Source organism: Dermacentor silvarum, chromosome 4 (assembly GCF_013339745.2).
Source record: "Dermacentor silvarum isolate Dsil-2018 chromosome 4, BIME_Dsil_1.4, whole genome shotgun sequence".
In the NCBI taxonomy this organism is placed as follows: domain Eukaryota; kingdom Metazoa; phylum Arthropoda; class Arachnida; order Ixodida; family Ixodidae; genus Dermacentor; species Dermacentor silvarum.
Window position 1 is genome coordinate 42,589,373 of NC_051157.2, and position 18,371 is coordinate 42,607,743.

Consider the following 18,371-nt stretch of genomic DNA (forward strand, 5'->3'; position numbering starts at 1 on the left):
AGCGCAACATTTTTGTGCCCACCATCATTTTCTTTGTTGCAATGCACCTTTGAACTATAATTTTGACATTGACCTGTTAAAGGGAGTAGGCTGCGAATTTTCAATTTTACCTTTTGAGACGCCCTCATAAAACGTTTCATGATTCCCACATGTGACAAAGGGAGCGAGTAGCTTGTGCTTATGACACAAGCGGAATTAAGCGTAATCAGCACATTCAGTCTGTCTTTATACTTTTCGAGCGGGAGAAGGCACTATGATCGTCACTGGAAAGGTGGAAAGGGGGGGGGTCACGCCCGCCCGCAGGTGAAGTCCTAACAGAACGAATACCATCACGTAGAATTAGTCATAAACAATGATAATAAAGCCTGAAGATGTCGCAACAAGTTTTGAGATAGGATTGCATTAAAAAAAATCTTTGTAGGACAGCTTCATCAGTTTCGGAGGCTTTCTCGAGCAATTGAGGAAAGCTCTGAATTTATCTCTTCTCCGTCTTCGCAAGCCCGTTGCTTTGATAATTGCAGACGTGTTCAAAATCTCGCCTTCCTTCTCAATGTGGAGCTGCTTTGTGTGTTTTCTATTCGGCCTATCAAGTCATTCGTGATTCACTGTTTCTCTACGCTAAAGCTTAAAGTGCCTGAACTGATTTGGTGCAGACTGATACTTGATCATCCTCGGAGACCAGAGGCAGTGCAATTCACGACGAGAAAATAGAACACCTTAAGTGTCAATTCTGTCGACTTCGGGTAAAGCACCGTCCGAGCGATGTTCTGTTCACACGGTGACGACAGTGACGATAGTGGAAGCGCACGCTGAGGCCCCAGTTTTGTTACATAATTTCCTTTCTACTGATTGATTCACTCATTGGTTGCCCAGTTGACTGACTGACTGACTGAATTATTGATTAGCAGTCCACAGGACGTCCACTGATTGAGAAAACCAGTGATATGTTCGAAGCAGGTGCTGTCGCCAGAAGATTATAAGTTTTCTTTATGAAAGAAATGAGATACCGTGAAGTATATGAGCCAGTGAAAATCTGAAATAGTGGCTATCCTGGTCGTCAAATAAAAAGAGAGAAAAAAAGAGAGAGAACTCTAGCGATGAAGAAACGTCTGAAAGAAAAAAAGGAACACAGAAAACAAAGACAAAAAAAAAAACCCCGCAACACTTCAGTCACTTGCGGGTCGTTCTTAATTTGCCCCGATCACTTAGATTTAGATGATGAGTTCCAGAATGTGTGTAGTTCTTGCTACTTTTCTGCAGAAGCAAGGTGCCTGCATAATCACACAGGGAGCGATTAAGGAAGCTTTACTCTGGCTTCGCACCCGTCTACAAACCTGGCATATCGCACGGACACCCCGCTATCAAACCTCTTTGGCTGAAGGTTATCAAAGGCACAGAGCCGCAAGAAAAGTAAGTGCTCGAAAGAAAAAGTCAAACTGTACACAAATCAATCAAGCAATACTCTCCTCTAAAGCGCACTTTTGCCGCTAACGTTTGCACGGTGCGCTGACATCAGTGTCAATATTTCAAGCATTAGGCCTTTGTACCACATGCCGGCATTGCCACTGAAGCAGAGAGCTTACTCTTTAGCCAACGGTACACTGAAGTCGTACATAAGCTCACCATGTAGAGAGAAAGGTAAACATATATTTTGCTTCATGTCCCGAGTCTAGATTGGTGGTGTCTAGGATTCTATATTTAATTCTTGATCAAGGGTCCTTATTATGGGCTGGGCGAGAAGGCTCCAGAATTTTCGCTGAAAGCTTCCAGGGGGAGTGAAAGGCAGTGGAACCGCGTGAGTCATTCCTCCCGTAATTACTAGACGCTCACCGTATGTACACCATGTGCACTTCAAAGCCGAACAAACAAGAGTTAAGAAGCCTGCGGTGAGCTTAGTAACGTCGAGCGCATTACAGCGCCCCATAACATGCGCGCCCCGCGGTATTGTGAAAGAAAGAAGGGCGAGAGGGCAACCAGGAAGCATTGAAACGTGTAGCGCGGCTCTCTGCCACCAAGAGCATAGCAAGCGTCGTAAAGCAAAGCGAAATTACTAGGTTGTGAAGTTTAACTCGTAAAATTATATCGTCGGCTCGCACAGTAGGGGTCGCTACTGATGGTAGCGACAAAACCCCTGCATGACAGCTTCGTTGAAACAGTACGCGGCTATTTAGCAATGAAAAAAAAAAGCGATCTGTAAATAGAGAGAGAGAGAGAGAGAGACTAAAATTATTTATTGAGCAGTTAATATATGGCGGAAGTGAATTCAGCAGATGGAGCTAAAATCCACCGAGGCCGAAAATTGTAAGCGTAGTGCACTGCGTTAGTCGACGTATGCAAAGCTGAAATCCGTACATCCAATAATTCCCATGCCAGATGAACTATTGCTTCGTCTATTTCCTCTCAAATACGTTTGCGTAAACTGCACTGAACCTTATCACTTGTAAGACTAAACAAATGGGGATAAATCCAACCTATTCCGCTATGCTGAACATCATTAGCGATGCAGATAATGAGCGGAAATACTTTCCATTCGTAAACTCGTTCGTTTCCGTCGGACTCCATTGATCGAGAAAGACATAAGTGTGGCAGGTATTTTGCAGTGAGATTTTTTTTTTTTTTTTGCTGAAGCCAACGCACTGCCACGAGCTAATTAAAAATAAAGCGCGCTCAATTGAACCCTCATACACGACCTGGTATGATATCGTCGGGGACACCAGAGACGACAGTCGTTAATTCACTCTCTCCGCCCTGCCTTATGGGAACCTAGAGTTCAGAGTGAAATAGTCTGCCCTTTGATTAAGGCGAATAGGCGAACATGGGAACATAAATGTTTGCGTGTTCGAACGAAGCCTGTGCGCCCTGGTTTCTTGCATTAAGAGACGCCGCTTCCGGTTCGGTGTTTGAATAGTAATACTTGTTTCAAATCTCAGTTCTTTCATTCTGTATCGTTTTTTTGTATTTTTTTGACACTGCAATGTTTCTTAGTCAAACTCACTGATTTGGTTGAATCGAAGTCAGTCTACACGCACAAAAGAGCATCGTAATTTCTTCCTCTCGGTGGACTTGCGCTGCAGCATTTGTCCGTCTACCGAGCCTCCATTTTCTTTTTCTTTTTCTGTCTTAAGAGGAAGCTTTCACATTTCCGGATTTACTCGGATATCCCGTTCTAATCCTTTGAAGTGTATAAATTCGTTCATTAGACAAATATAGTTGGTTGCACTTAAGAAAAACATTTTGAATAATACAGACTGTATGAAGCAAGATTTTGGCTTAGTGCCTTATACTTTACAAGAAAAATGCTATAAAATGGTGACAAGAAAAAATTATGAAGTGGTAGCACAAAGTTTACAAATCCATAACTCAGTATCAAAAAAAAAAAGAAAGTCGCAGTTTAATTCTCCCGAAAGGCGAAGCTAGCATTCACTGCAATAGCGAATTATTAGATAGCTATGCAAAGCAAGGTAAATAGTTTTTTTTTCAGGTGCATAAACTGCTGGAAACAATCGCTTACTAACTAAATTAACAAGCACGCTGTCATGCACGCACAGGCAAACGCGAACACATTTCACTCGATGACCGCGGACACACGCTGTCAGAACGCTGGCGTGACGAAAAGCGGCAGTAGCGGCTTTCGTGCTGCCACTCACTTCAATGCGAACTATGCGCGCGATAACACAGCGCACACAAAGCCGTCAGCCCTCTCGCGTCTCCTAGCCTTCGAACCCATCGAATATGGCCTCCGAGATAGGGCGCGGGTGGCACCGCTCTGCCGCCTCAGCAGGAGTGAAAGAGATGCGTGCACTAACCTGCCGCCTCTAACTTACCACCCCCTCCCTCCTAGCGCACACACATCTCCCCACTCTAACGTCTCCCCCCCCACCTCCCCAACTTTGCGCACCCGAAAAGGCTGCGCCACCTCGCCGCCTTCCTCCAATGCGCGCGCGCGAAGACGCCGCCGCATCAAGCCACCATTCTTCAAGGCTCACCCTCGCAAGCTTCCCCTCGCACCTACAGCTTATGGCGCGCGGCCGCGATGTTGCCGCACTTGGAGTCTATCCAGAACCTCACGGCGACGCCGACGTCAACGCTAACGCCGATGGCAGAAGCTCGCCTGGAGTGACCACATGATTGCTATCGCAATAATAGATATCGCAGCTCGACAAATTGAGCTTTTTAGAGAATTTGAATTCGACACTTGTGATATAAGTTTGCTGCTTAAGCAAAATTGCTCATTGTTTACGAGAGCTTTGGAAAGGTCCTGCTCCGACAATGATATATAACACGGTGCTCCACATAATGTCAATTTTGCCCGCTTTTGACGTCTTAATAGGAGAAGTATGCAGAACTGTGTTACCGTTTTATTTTATTTTCCTTTATTTTATTTTGATAGGCTATTAATAAACGCGCACTCCGGTCAAGTGGCCTTTCAACGCATCCCGGGCAGCGGTCCACTTGCTGGACTGACTGTTGTCGGTGCAAATATTAGCTTTTCCTGAAAATTATTATTATTATTATTATTATTATTATTATTATTATTATTATTATTATTATTATTATTATTATTATTATTATTATTATTATTAACTGTACGCAAGGAGATATTGGTGCCTGTTAGACGGCACCGGCTATATACTCTTCGTAATTTATAGCTGAGCTCAAAAATAAAGTGTAAGACAAAGAATATAGAAAAGAATATAATGACAACAGTTGCAAAGCTCACATACACACAACAAAACATTTTTTTTTGCTTGTTCACTAGCGCACGAGTGTTATTGACGCACACAGGGCGGCCCTCATAAGCGGAAAACACAGCGCACACAGAAGAGCGGTAGGAACACGATAATATGCGTTCCTGCTGCTAAGCAGCTGTGTGCATGCCACACACCGTGGTGCATACACTGGTATAAGCGGAACGGACAGTAACTGTCAAGCTAAATCTATCTAATCCTTTCGTTTGACGCTAACAAACGCCGGCAGTTTTCCGTTCATCTCATCGCATGCGCCATCGAGTTTGGACCCGTGTAACACCGTTGCCGGTTTTTCTCATCGCACTACACCGAAGGAGATTAAAGAGAAAAAATATTCACGAGCCATTGCACTCTGTGAAGGTAGAAGACCAGCGAAGCTGTATATATGGTAGAATGTGTAAGCGCCACTGAACGAGGACATAGAAAGAAACAGACACACAGACAAAGCGCTTAAGCGCTGTCTCTGTGTGTCTATCTTTCTACGTCCTCGTTCAGTCACGCTTGCACATTCTATCATAGATTCTAAGCAACTAGCCCACCGAAGGAGATTAAAGAGAAAAAATATTCACGAGCCATTGCACTCTGTGAAGGTAGAAGACCAGCGAAGCTGTATATATGGTAGAATGTGTAAGCGCCACTGAACGAGGACATAGAAAGAAACAGACACACAGACACAGCGCTTAAGCGCTGTCTCTGTGTGTCTATCTTTCTACGTCCTCGTTCAGTCACGCTTGCACATTCTATCATAGATTCTAAGCAACTAGCCCACCAACGTGTTTTAACCATGTATATATGGTATATCTAAATGTACTACACATAGATACATAAATGTTTTGGTGTTGCTTATTTTTTCAAGCAAGTTACTATTGCTTTGTGGTCGCTATGGTAGACGGCCAAGGGTTCGGTGACGACGATGGACAGGTTCTTGGCGAAGTTAAGTCCAAACACGAGCGCTTCGTGGTCGTTGGCACCTTGGGATCGGTGTAGCACTGTAGCCCTAACCGTTCGAGCGTAAACGAGGGTAGCCAATTTCCATCTGGCCGCGGCACGTCCACATTGAAGTCGCCAACGACCAGGACTAGAGTTTGATAGTCGTCGGCCGGATCGAGCAGCCATCCAAAGTGGTCGTTCATGAAGTCCTCTACGTCGCGCGTGGAAGAGGCACGTCGAACGTACACGGTGGCAACCACCATCCCGTCGGCAGTTTTTACGGCGCACACACAACACACCGCGCTTTCTGGTTCTTTGGTGGTGCACGGAACGTCGTACGGCGCGACGGCGGCGACTACGTCGTTCCTCACGTGTATGGCAACTCCACCCGCTCGAGACTTGACTCAACAGTGGCACGCGACGCCGGTGCAGCCGTCGACTTGAACGAAGGAATCGAACCACGTCTCGGAGGGACACAAGAGGGATACCGTCTGAGTTTAGGGCGTCCTGGACCACGTCTCACGCGTGTAGACGCAGTGACCTGACGTTGAGAGTCAGCAGCGAGAAGGTGTATTGCGGTTCGGCAAGTCTAGGCGCACACGCTTTGGTGACGGTGGGAAGATGGTGGTTATCTAGCCGCCGGAACTCGGCCCGCAGGTCGTCGTCGGCTCTGCGCCGAGACTTACTATACTATATATGGCTCTCTGCTGCCGCAGATGGCCATATATACTATATGGAATTCGGAGCCATATATAGTTTGCAGCCTATGAAATTATCAAGACACATAAATGTTTTGGTTTTATTTTTTCACCCAAGTTACTATTGATGTGTTTAGGCTAACTTGATAGTTTTTAGGCTAAAAGTCTCATAAAGAATGTTAGCGCCCTCCTTTATAGTGCACTCTATTATTTTTAAGCTTTTCTAATGTTAACTGGGACTCCATGTATATAAGCAGGTCATTTGTTTGAAGAAAGACAGAGGATCCCGCCTGATGGGGAATTGCTGTAGCCTCTTAATCCAACTCATAAGGCAATGCGAATAGGATAAAATGAGGATTACAATGAAGGACAACAAATACAGGTAGTGTATAGAACGCGAGTACAGCATACAAATTCGTGTCCGAAGTTTAGTCGCACTGCAAAGCAGGTGACGTAGCATTCTACGTAATATTACGGCATCTGCTACCCTCACCGTACCTATTTCATATTCCACGTGCACTTCCCTATGAGAACATGACACGCGGATACAGCTGGTGCGAACGCTTTTTCCTATGCCGCGCACACGTGAATGACGGCAGACAAGGCTTCGGAACACGTTTTCGCCCTGTCAAGGACCCTGTCAGAACTACAGGCTCAGCGGGAAATTGTGATTGATGCCGAACCGTCGCGAGGCGCAGCCGCCACACGACGGCGGCTGCTGGCAGTCATTTGTCTGCGCAACGTTTATATAGGCGCCCTTCGCGCCGTTGTCTTCATAAATCGCCGGTTCCTCCTCCTACGGTAAGTGATTTACACGCGCGGGTGTTGCGCTTTTGCGGGCTAGTATAGTATCCGCTGTTTTGAGAGGGATGACACTTGCGCGAAGTCATATTCTGTTGACCATCGTTTCTTGTACATAACAGCTACGTGGATAGGCATGTATAGATATGCGATGTTACCGTAAGAGAGTTGATGGTAAATTATGTTTTCTCAGTATTTACGCTTCGTCCCGAAGCATGGAGCTGCGAGTAAATACTTTGACGGCGCGAATTTTTTCAAGTAAGAGAGGGAAAAAAAATCGCCGACAGCGATTTATTTGGAATGCGAGATACCAGGCAGCCGTAGCGTTATTTTCTATTTCGCTCCTTCAGATTCCTGCTCAGGTGTATACGCTAGCAAACAGGACTAAGTCTATTTAACCTTCTTGTCTCTTTTATTCCTTCCTTCCCTCCCTCCCCCTCCCCCTCTCGTTCTACACATACGCACAATAAAAAGGACGTACTAACACTTGCAGCACTCTCAACACGTAAATTCGCAAGCTTTAAGCTTCAAATTGCGCTCCTTTGCCCTGGCGCTTCTTTGGCAAAATGCTTGCGTAGAAAGCAAGCTAGGAAGAAAACATAGTATGCGGAAGTAAGCAACAGAAAATATCCTGCGCTTATTTTTTATTTTTTTTTAATTGAGATGTCGTCAACGGCACTTTATCATGCCAGACACTTGATGTGGGTGATGCAATCAACATGTGCGCACTGGGACGTTGCATGGCCTCTGAATATATCAATTCCTCAATTCAATCATGCACATGCTGAGCGTTTACATTGAAACCCGTATAGCGAGAACTGCACGAAAACAACACTATCCACAACGCAGTGCCTAATTAAAGAAGAATGATTCGTGTTTTCTTTCAAGGGGCCGATTGAAGGCCGCGAAATACGCGGCGTCCAAACTTCCACACTATCGATTGTTCATCACTGTAACAACTGAGGCATTCTACGTGACTTCCTCAAAGCACTCTGTTCCATGGAAGAGACGGATCACAATGAGCCTTAAGCTTTTCTCTTCTAAGCGTTCAAATGGATGGTGTGCTGGGCCACTTTGTATTCCATTCTTGAGAGCAGCCTCCATTCACGGGCAACGTTATGTCCATCTTCCTTGCCTTCGTATTGTCTTTTTCTCGCGCGGCTCGCCTAAAGCGTTCAAGCGAGATTAACTGCTCCAAAAGCAAAAGCTGTGAGAGAAAAAGTCGGCTTTATTCATATATCATCAGTTGTAGACCGGAGACAAACAGCCCTATTTTCAGGTTGGTATTTAGTGTTTAAAGTACGCACATCGTTACCTATAGGCTATTATTCAGGCCGCGTTTTACCGCTATTGCACGCGATTATGTCCGTTTCTCTCCGACGTCTCATCAGATGAAGAGTGGTCAATCGCTGTCTGTGGTCTATAATGGCGCTAACTGGTAGAACATTGTAGATGTTTACTCACGCTGTTTTGAGCACAAAACGTGAAACAGAACACTGACTTGAGAGGGAACAAACAACTGTTTCTTTATGATCCGTAATCGTACCGTTTATCGCGCTAGCCCAGAAGGCAATATAGGTAATGCAGCGGACTGAAGAGAGAAAAAAGAAAAAGAAAAAAAGGAAAACAAGGGAAAGAAAAGAGAAAAGAAGTGAAAGTGATACGCATGTGTGATGTCTGTGGAAGGATTCGACTGTGATCTGCATGCGCATGTAAATGTATGTAAATGTATGATCGACCTTTTATAAAGATACAGTTGCGATTTCGTACTGTACTCAGTGTCCTGTTTCAAGCTTGTGTTGTTAAACAGCGCAGTTAAACATCTACAATCCAGGCAATATTTGGGTAGCATGACGATGAATGCGGGTATTTGATGGTGGTGCGGTGAGCCCGGTGGCCCTAAATGCATCGATCAGATCAACTATTTACATTCTGTTCGTCACGCGCAAGCACAAATAATTCGTGTGTGTACATGCACGCTTATGGAAACAGCATGTGCATACACTCTCGGTTTATGCACATTTATAACAGATGAAATTCTGCGCTCCACCTGACTCGAGTCTGCCGCGCTGTATTTCCGCCTCCTTTCAATCACCGTCCCCGCACGGCCGCGTGTTGTGCGGTGAAAGCAGCAAAAGCACCACGTCGCTGCCAAGCAGGCAGCCTCGTGAACATGCTTTGCACAGCCCGTATGGTGGCTAACCGCGGCTAGCGAAAATATATACTGTCGGTCAGGGCGTTGTCATGGCAACTACACCGTGGTTATGGGGGCAGCGGAGGGGGGAACGGGGAGAAACACGTGAGCGAGAATCCTCTCGGTCTGGGCAATGACGTCGTGATTTTCAGAGGCGCGCGGCCGAGGAAAAAGAGTGGAGAAAAAACCATTGCGCGGTGAGATGATTTGGTGCAACACAGTGCCGCCGCTGGCTATTTCGCGGGCATCTCAGGCGGGTGCGTGTTTTTCCAAGCTCGAGCGATGAACTCCAACCATCTCTCGCACTGCTCCTCGCGTTCACCATCTCACGAGGAAGCCCCCATCATTCCAAGGGCTCGCTCTGTTTGCATGGCCGCGCATCAAAGGAACCCGGCTATTCTTCTGTTTCCAGCTTCGTGCTTGCGGGTTCCGCATACACTCGCGTATACTTGTAGTACGTCGCGTATTCCACCTCTGTGGCCGGTGATCATCGGGGCAAGGTGGAACACTGCGTGCGTGGAAAGGAAGTGGCGCCTTCGTTTCATCCTCCTGATTTGTGTGCTTTAACTCCCTCGCGTTCCTCTTCTTATCCTACACGAGCGACTCCCAAGCGCCGGCTTCTCCTTGTTTGCACAAGCCTCTCCAACATTTTGCGGTATCGGTGTGTGGGCATATGTGTTCCCGCGCACGCAGATGTGAAAGGGACTATCGTTCCCTAACCAGGAAGACTTCGCTCGCTCGCGTGACGCGCCTTTTGTCCAGTGCTTGCCGGGTCCCCGTGCGCGTAATGAAAGCTCGCATGATTGTCGTTTTTCTGCCCGGGAGGAAATTGAAACAAGGTGCGCGTATACTTGCGATAGCGAAGAACCATTTTAATTTTTTTTCGTTATTCTTTTTCGTTATCTTACCGGCCCGCTGATTGAAGAGCTGTTTACGGAAAGAGAGAACCCTGGATGGGTGAAAGTAGTGCGACAGGAACTTTCGACAAAATGCAGTCCCCAATGTCAACCATATTGCTGTCGCTACAATAGGTAGTGCGAACGGTACATTATTGCGCTCGCGTCTCCTGTGTGCACGAAGCTGGAGCTCAAGTATTAAGATTTATATTTACCTCGTTACACTGAAACAAATATAAGAAAGCTAAAAAGCCCACCATTTATTAAGTATTTGTGCACAGTTTATCCCCATGCCTCACATCTACCTAGGCTGTTTAGGTTCATTTAAGATTTTCTATAGCGCAGTCGATATTAACGCGACAGCGTTAAGGGCCCCATGTCGCAGAAATTACGGCGTCGGCGTTAAGCATCGGCGTCTGGCGGAAATAATCATGCCGAACCACATCATCCTGAACCACTCCGGCCACACAGGCCCTCCGCGTGGCGCAAGGCGTTAGTGAACAAAAATTTCATTTCTCAAAGTAAAATTCGTCAAAAAATTGTAGTACTACTCAAACACAACCTACAGACATGATAGCGTCGGATTGTAATTTGAATATACGAGAAAAAAGCCTGATAAGCAGCCAGGGATCTTTTAATGCTATCGCGTTCCACTCTTAAAGGCGAAATTAAGGCGTTCTCCAAATATGATAGTGTTTCGCTGTACTTTGGTTCTATTAAACATTGAGGGGAATGTTCATAGTAGGGGGTTGCAGAGAATAGTAGGGGGTTGCAGAGAGGCACCGCTCAATCCTCCGAACACTTACAACACGAACGCGCTTTGGGAGAGAGCCTTGGCCAGCTCCGACCTCGAAGATCAGCAACGGCTGATTGCGAGGGACCAGGACGCGGCCCGAGCTCAAGGCATTCTGGAATGAGGACGCCTCTCCAAAGCTGCACTTACACATTAAAGATGTTTATTCTCTTCTCTCTCAAAACCGAGCCATTATAAATTTTAGACACGCGCGCGCCTCGCGGCCACAGCAAACGATTAATAAGATAATAAAAAAATGTCCTAGGGCCTTCACATTTTGATATAAGACGGCTTAAATTTCGTCTGTAAAAATGTCTTCCCAGTAATGCATTTGTGTTTAAAAATGAAGCCCACATTAGGGATCAGTGTAAGCTTGGTCTTTGTAAGCTGGCTTTCCCATGTTAGGTGTTGCAGTGAAGGCTACTCATAAAGAAAAATGTGATGCGAACAGAGCCCGATAACGCTATCGCGTTCCACTCTTAAAGGCGAAGCTTAAGCGTCCTCCAAATTTTTTTTTCGTGAACACCTTGAGTGTCTGTAATTCGTTTTTACAACAGTACTTATTTGAGTATTTTAAAACACGACGTTTTATGGCAATCAAAATTTCAGTCACTGGTGGAAGAAACAATAAATCTGACCTCGTGTGACGGTGGCTATCTTTACTGTGAAAATAACGACAGAATACAAGCAAACTGATGTTGCAGCTCAACCCCCCAAAGAAATACTATTCCTTCTGTATCTTTTATATAAATTTCGTTGCTGTTGTCAGGAAGTCGTATGCGGTTCCTGTGGAGCCCAATCCTAGTCTGATCGTCTCCCTAGCCACAGCTTGTAAGCCGACACGAGAAGCGTTAAGCGCGCTACTGCTTACAATTAACGCTCTGGAATTACCATTTCGAGGTACATCTAGCGGTTGACAATATAAATGTAGATGTTCTTCCATGCATGTGCGGTAAGCGGCAAGCATCTACAAGAAAACTCAAATAGCAGAAATTTGATAATGTTCTTCAGTCCGTGAAAGCGCCTCGAAATCAGAAATTTATCAGGGATATATTTTGTTTGATCTTCATAACCAGTACCAACAAGTGCCAACAAAAAACTCCCGGTAGTTCTTAATTTACAAGGTATTGAGTACCCAACATAATTTCTCTAGAGCAATTCACGGAAGCGCACTAATTGTCTGCAAAACACGCATTTATTCCACACCGTCCTTCCTTTCTGCACACACTACACTTGATATGCCGAGCAACCTCTCTAAGTTTAATAGTTCTGGCTTCTATGGCTCTTAAAATAAATTTTCGTCTATGCTATAGAGCAGAAGTTATCATCCTCACGTAGTTGATGTAACACCTATATATGCGGTAAACATGATGCTGCTGATACAAAGCTTCATATTTGTACCCGTCGTTATTGCCATGGAAACACATGGTTCATCATGGTTTTAGGACTTATGGTTTACAACACGGAAGTCAAAGGGCACGTACAGTCTGTTTCACGCTTAGGACGAAATCTCGGAGCGCATTGCATCGCGATGCGGCGAGCGCTGGAGTCTGGCGCCGGAAGCAGCTCGCGCAGGCGCAGACGCTCGAGGCGCGTTATCTTGAACCGCGTCGATAGCTCGACGCAAGATAACGCGCCTCGAGCGTCTGCGCCTGCGCGAGCTGCTTCCGGCACCCGACTCCAGCGCTCGCCGCATCGCGATGAAATGCGCTCCGAGATTTCGTCTAAGTGTGAAACAGACTGTACATGTGCACGCATGCAAGCACGCCACGCACGCACATGCACACATACAAACACAAACACACGAGTACACACATACACAAAGAAGTGAGAGAGAATGTCACTTCTGTTTGTATGTCTTTATTTATTTATTTGCGTTCATTTGTTACAAGTTTTGTTGTCCTGCTTGAACTTTTACGTGAAAGGTAGCGTACCGTGATTCGTTATTCAATGGAAGAGCAATTTCTATATATTTACTGAGGCCTGTCTTTTGCCAGCACCAAGGACGTAGCGTCAGGAACACACGATTAGTGAAGTACGTATCTGGTGTTGCTAAAAACAGGCAGGCGATGTCGTTTTCAAAAGTCACTTTTCCGTCTTGTTCTATATCCATTATCTCTCCGGTAATCTACGTTAGCTACATCTTGAAGCTGCGCAAGGGGAAAATACTCGCGTGCAGAAAGAAACCGTAGACAAATATCTAGTTGGCGTGGCGTTCTCATCTACTTCATCATGAAGTATTTCGGGCTTCAGGTGCAACGACAAAATAGACGAAAAAAGCCTGACGGCATTGACATTATTCCTTTGTTCCAAGACAAATGATATAGAAAGTACACACGAGTCAACTGTACGTTTTTCAGAAGTTTCGTTCTGGCGCGCTGCGTAGACAAAGTGCGATGGGGCATCCAGAAATATATTAGTTCTCTAGTCACGAAACTTTATTGAGCGACAAGGGGCCCTCAGTTGAGAGGGCAAGAATCAATGGAAGGCGCAGCAACGTAGGGAAAACACCCATACGGAAGATTCAATCTAGAATTTCTCAATGACCAGCAACATGCGCTCTCAGTGGGGCATAAACTCGGTCGAAACCACTTGCAACTAGCCCCGTCACAAGCGTTATTTCTGGACTACAGCTGAAGTGAGTGGCATGGTTCAAGTTATTTCGCAAGCTCTCTCTGCGCACATGATCCAATTTTACTGCGTACGCGTCGATTTCTTGCCGCGGAGTTACACAGTAATGTATGTTCTACTGAGTTGCAACATGCGCGCTGTCATCTATAGGTTTGATTTGTGGCCGACTGTAAGTTGCTTCTTATCACAACGGCGGCGGCTGACTATAGAGCTGTTGCTAGGCTGTGTCTGCGTGAGAGTGTTAGCATGTTCGTTTGAGGGTCTTTGTGTTTGTGCACACGTGAGTGTATTAGTCTGTTCATATCGCGTGTGCTTGCATTGTGCGTGCGTGTTTGCGCGTGCATACCGTCATTGTACTTTAATATTTGAATTCAATTTCGGGGTTTTACGTGCCAGAATCACGATTTGATTATGAGGCACTTCGTAGCGGGGGACTCCGGATTAATTTTGACCACCAGGGAATCTTTAACGTGTCCCCGATGCACGGGACAAGGGCGTTTCTCGCATTTCGCCCCCATTGAAATGCGGCCGCGCGGCCGGGATTCGATCCCGCGACCTCGTGCTTAGCAGCGCAACATCATAGCCGCTAAGTCACCGTGGCGGGTGCTGTCATCTTTGCGCGTGATTGTATTTTGTGTTCATTGTAGTTTGTTGGTACAGTGTCTATTGTGCCATGTGTGCGTGTAGTATTAGAGCATCCCGCGATACATGTGAGGTTGTATGCGTGTTTAATCCGGGGCCGGCAATTCTTGTCATCGCACAGACCACTGAAATACCAACGAAACCATTGATTTACTTCCCAGCATGCTGCAGTATGGACTATGACCTGTGGTTCACTAGTATGTGATGTTTTTAAAAGAAAAAGGACTAATTGAAAAACTATAGAATGTGCGAACGGATGAGTTTCTTTTTTTCTTTTTTTTTAAATCTAATCTTGTTCTCTTATTTCTTTCTGCCCTTACCCTATCCCCCTGTGCAGAGTAGCCAACCGGACACTTAACCTGGTTAACCGCTCTGCCTTTCATCGCTTGTTTTCCTCTCCTTCTCCTTCAGAGGCGGGTGTTTATATAACGCGGAGAGAAATATGACCTTTATTGACAAAACTTGACCACGAATTGATTTCTTTTGTTGTTCACGTGAACAGGCACCGGAAGTGGGGGCGAAACTTCTGGATGCATTCTCACTTACGCTATAGTAGCGCAACATTCTGCCATTCTGTCTCCGATATACTTACTGCGCCTATATAAGCGTATTCTTTGTTTGAAGTAGTTATCTGTCTTTTTTTTTTCATCTCTTTACAACTCTTTACAACCAGAGCTCTTTTGTTAACGCAACTCATACCTTTTGATCCTTTTCGTACGCTATCTTCAGGAAATGTGAACTGCTTCCCTGCCTCAGCGCTGACTGTTCTGCTGTCATGACGGGCCTTCGTGCATTTTAAGGAGATTAGCAACAACCTTTAGAATGAAAGATCACGACAGATTGTATGAAATATCGTTTTGGGGCATTCACAAAGTTCTTCGTTCGAAAGTGCGCTTTGCCATTGGCCGGTTCCTTCGATAATAACATGCCCAGCATCATGATTGGCTGAAATTTTTCTCTTGTAGTGCGTACGAGTCTAGCGCGAGAGCTTTGTGTGAATACGGGCCCTGAAGCTCTGAACCAAAGCGTGCAACCACTGAGTAGGCCTCCGGGGCGAAGTTATTCAAAACACGGTATACTCACCGGCGAAAGAGAGCAGGTATGGTACGGAGAGCATGGCGTACGTCTTCTGTCCAATGCGGCACTCGCCGGTTTGTCAGTCACATCCATAGGCACACACAATCCGCCGCCTCACTCACTGCTGCTGCGCCTGTCACCGGTGTTGCCAATATTCCAACTGCCACTGGCGCCGTTGTTACGGGCGTTCCGGCCGCTTTGGCCGAACGTTGGTGCCCAACATAGACGCCCTGCGCATAAAAGACATAGATGTGGACCTCTGAGGAGGAGCGGTATGCTTTCATATTTGCCTGCTTCAAATGAGCTTCGCTCCTTTTAAACACAGGATTTGCCGCCTCTGTAAACGATTTCCGGTTGAAACTGCCAGCGCTCATCACAAGAAAGCGTTGCTAGTAGGAAAAATTTTAAAACTTTTGTGTAGCTCCAAGGAACACTAAAGAAAATTTATGTAGGACTAGGTTGATTGAGTGTTCGTCTAGAAGTCTATCATCTCTTTCTGTGGGCCACTATATCACTTTTTTTTTTGCGTTGGAAATCGCCGCCGAAGATCTCGCTGCTACTTCTCGGTTTGAACCACCCGCGCCAGAACTGAGGAGTTCCCCTCTTTACCGCTGTTATATTTCATACAAAATCTTTATTTAGCTCTATGATGAAATTGACTGCTTGGCTGTTGCAGGTGTTTGCTTGCGAGAGTCGTTCTGCGGCTCTGCTTCGGTTCAGGATACTGGATACGCTCACATAACTCTCGGTGGCTAGAGGGCGTGGGGTCCCCGGTTGCGGCCTTTGACTGCTAACACAGAAAGCGATGCGGCTCGCATTTCCAGGACAAAGCAGCCGCTGTTTGCGAATCGGGCAGCTGATGTCACATAGGAGAATTACCACAGTGCACAACAGGTGGCTCCACTCTGATTTTCTATTTGCGTAATTTGCTCGCTCGCGAAAGCTCTGCTCTATCTTCGGTACGAATGGCAAATTCGTTACTACAGAAGCCTAAATATTGCAATATAGCTGGACTTAATATTTTACTTTATGGTGCCGTTATGGTAGCGCATGCGACATGCGAAGGGAGTCTGCGCGTTCTGTTTCAAGATTCGACTTAACGTCGTGCATAGCTCTGCGCGAGGTGGCCAAACGGAGGCTGAAATCTCAAAAGCTTTTTTTTTCTTTCGTAAGTGCATTTGTCGTTATCAGACCTCCTTTGCTAATAATATTTCATCATCATCATCGTCATCATCATAATCATCATCATCATCATCATCATCAGTCTATTTTTATGTCCACTGCATGACGAATATCTCTCCCAGCGATCTCCAATTACCTTCGTCTTGCGCGCTAGCTGATTCCAACTTCCACCTGCAAATTTCCTAATTTCATCACCCCACCCAGTTTCCTGTCGCCCTCGACTACGCTTCTCTTCCCTCGGCGCCCATTCTGTAACTCTAATGATCCACCGGTTATCTACCCTACGCATTGCATGACCTGTCCAGCTCCATTTTTTTCTCCTAATGTCAGCTAGAATATTGTTATCCCTGTCTGCTCTCTGATCCACACCGCTCTCTTCCTGTCTCTTAACGTTACGCCTAACATTTCTTGTTGCATCGCTTTTTGCGTGGTCTTTAACTTGTTTTCGAGCTTCTTTGTTAACCTCAAAATTTCTACCCAAATGTCAGGACCGGCAAAACGTAATGATTGTACACTTTTTATTTCAACGACAGTGGTAAGCTACCAGTCAGGATTTGGTAATGCCGGCCGTACACACTCCAACCCATTTTTATTCTTCTGTAAATTTCCTTCTCTTGCTCAGGGTCCCCTGTGAGTAATTGACTTAGATAAACCTACTCCTGTACAGACTCTTGAGGTTGACTGGTGGTCGTGATTTCTTGTTCCCTTGTCAGGCTATTAAATATTATCTTTTTCTACTGCATATTAATATTCAACCCCACTCTTACACTTTCTTGGTTAACGTACTCAATCATTGTTGTAATTCTTCCCCAGTGTTGCTGAAGAGGACAATGTCATCTGCGAACCGAAAGTTGCTGAGATATTCGTCGTTGATCCTCACTCCTAAGCCTCCCCAGTCTAAGAGCTTGAATACATCTTCTAAGCATGCAGTGAATAGTATTGGAAAGAATGTGTCTCCTTGCCTGACACCTTTCTTGATAGTTAACTTTTAACTTTTCTTGTGGAGAACCAATGTAGCTGTGCGATCTTTGTAGATATTTCCCAAGATATTCACGTATGCCTCCTGTACTCCTTGATTACGCAATGCCTTAATGTCTGCTGGTATCCCTACTGAATCAAATGCCTTTTCACAATCTATGAAAGCCATCTAGAGAGGTTTGTTGTACTCCGAAGATTTCTCGATTACCTGATTGATGACATGGATATGATCCACCGTAGAATATCCCTTCCTCAAGTCAGCCTGTTCTCTTGGTTGACTGAAGTCAAGTGTTGCCCTGATTCTATTTGAAATTACCTTGGTGAATATTTTATACAATACTGAAAGCAAGCTAATGTGTCTATAATTCTTCAATTCTTTAACGTCTCCCTTCTTATGGATTAGTATAATGTTGTCATTCTCCCAGCTCTCTGGCAGACTTGAAGTCGTGAGGCATTGTGTATAAAGGGCCGCAAGCTTTTCTAGCATGATATCTCCTCCATCTTTGATTAAATCTACTGTTATTCTATCTTCTCCTGTCGCTTTTTCCCGGGTCACGTCTTTCAAGGCTCTTCTAAATTCATCGCTCTTTATGGAAGGAGCATCTGTATCCTGTTCAACCTACTTCGACTGAAGGTAGTGGGGCTGCTCTGGGTACTGTGCAGGTCAGTATAGAATTCTTCTGCTGCTTTTACTATAAAACCGAAATTGCTGATGATATTACCATGCTTATCTTTCAGTGCATACATCTGCCTTGTCCTATGCCAAGTTTTCTTCTCGCTTATTTCATAATGCGTCCATAT

General features: G+C 45.5%; 1 protein-coding gene across 1 annotated transcript in view; it reads right to left on the reverse strand.

The window, feature by feature from the left end:
* Positions 1 to 15,634, reverse strand: part of LOC119448578 (Down syndrome cell adhesion molecule-like) — a 150,143-nt gene extending 134,509 nt beyond the window's left edge. Inside the window, exon 1 of the mRNA XM_037711811.2 lies at positions 15,417 to 15,634. Within this exon, the coding sequence (XP_037567739.1) occupies positions 15,417 to 15,450 (34 nt within the window). The 5' untranslated portion in view covers positions 15,451 to 15,634. The remainder of the gene's footprint in view (positions 1 to 15,416) is intronic.
* Between the last annotated feature and the right edge of the window lie 2,737 nt (positions 15,635 to 18,371).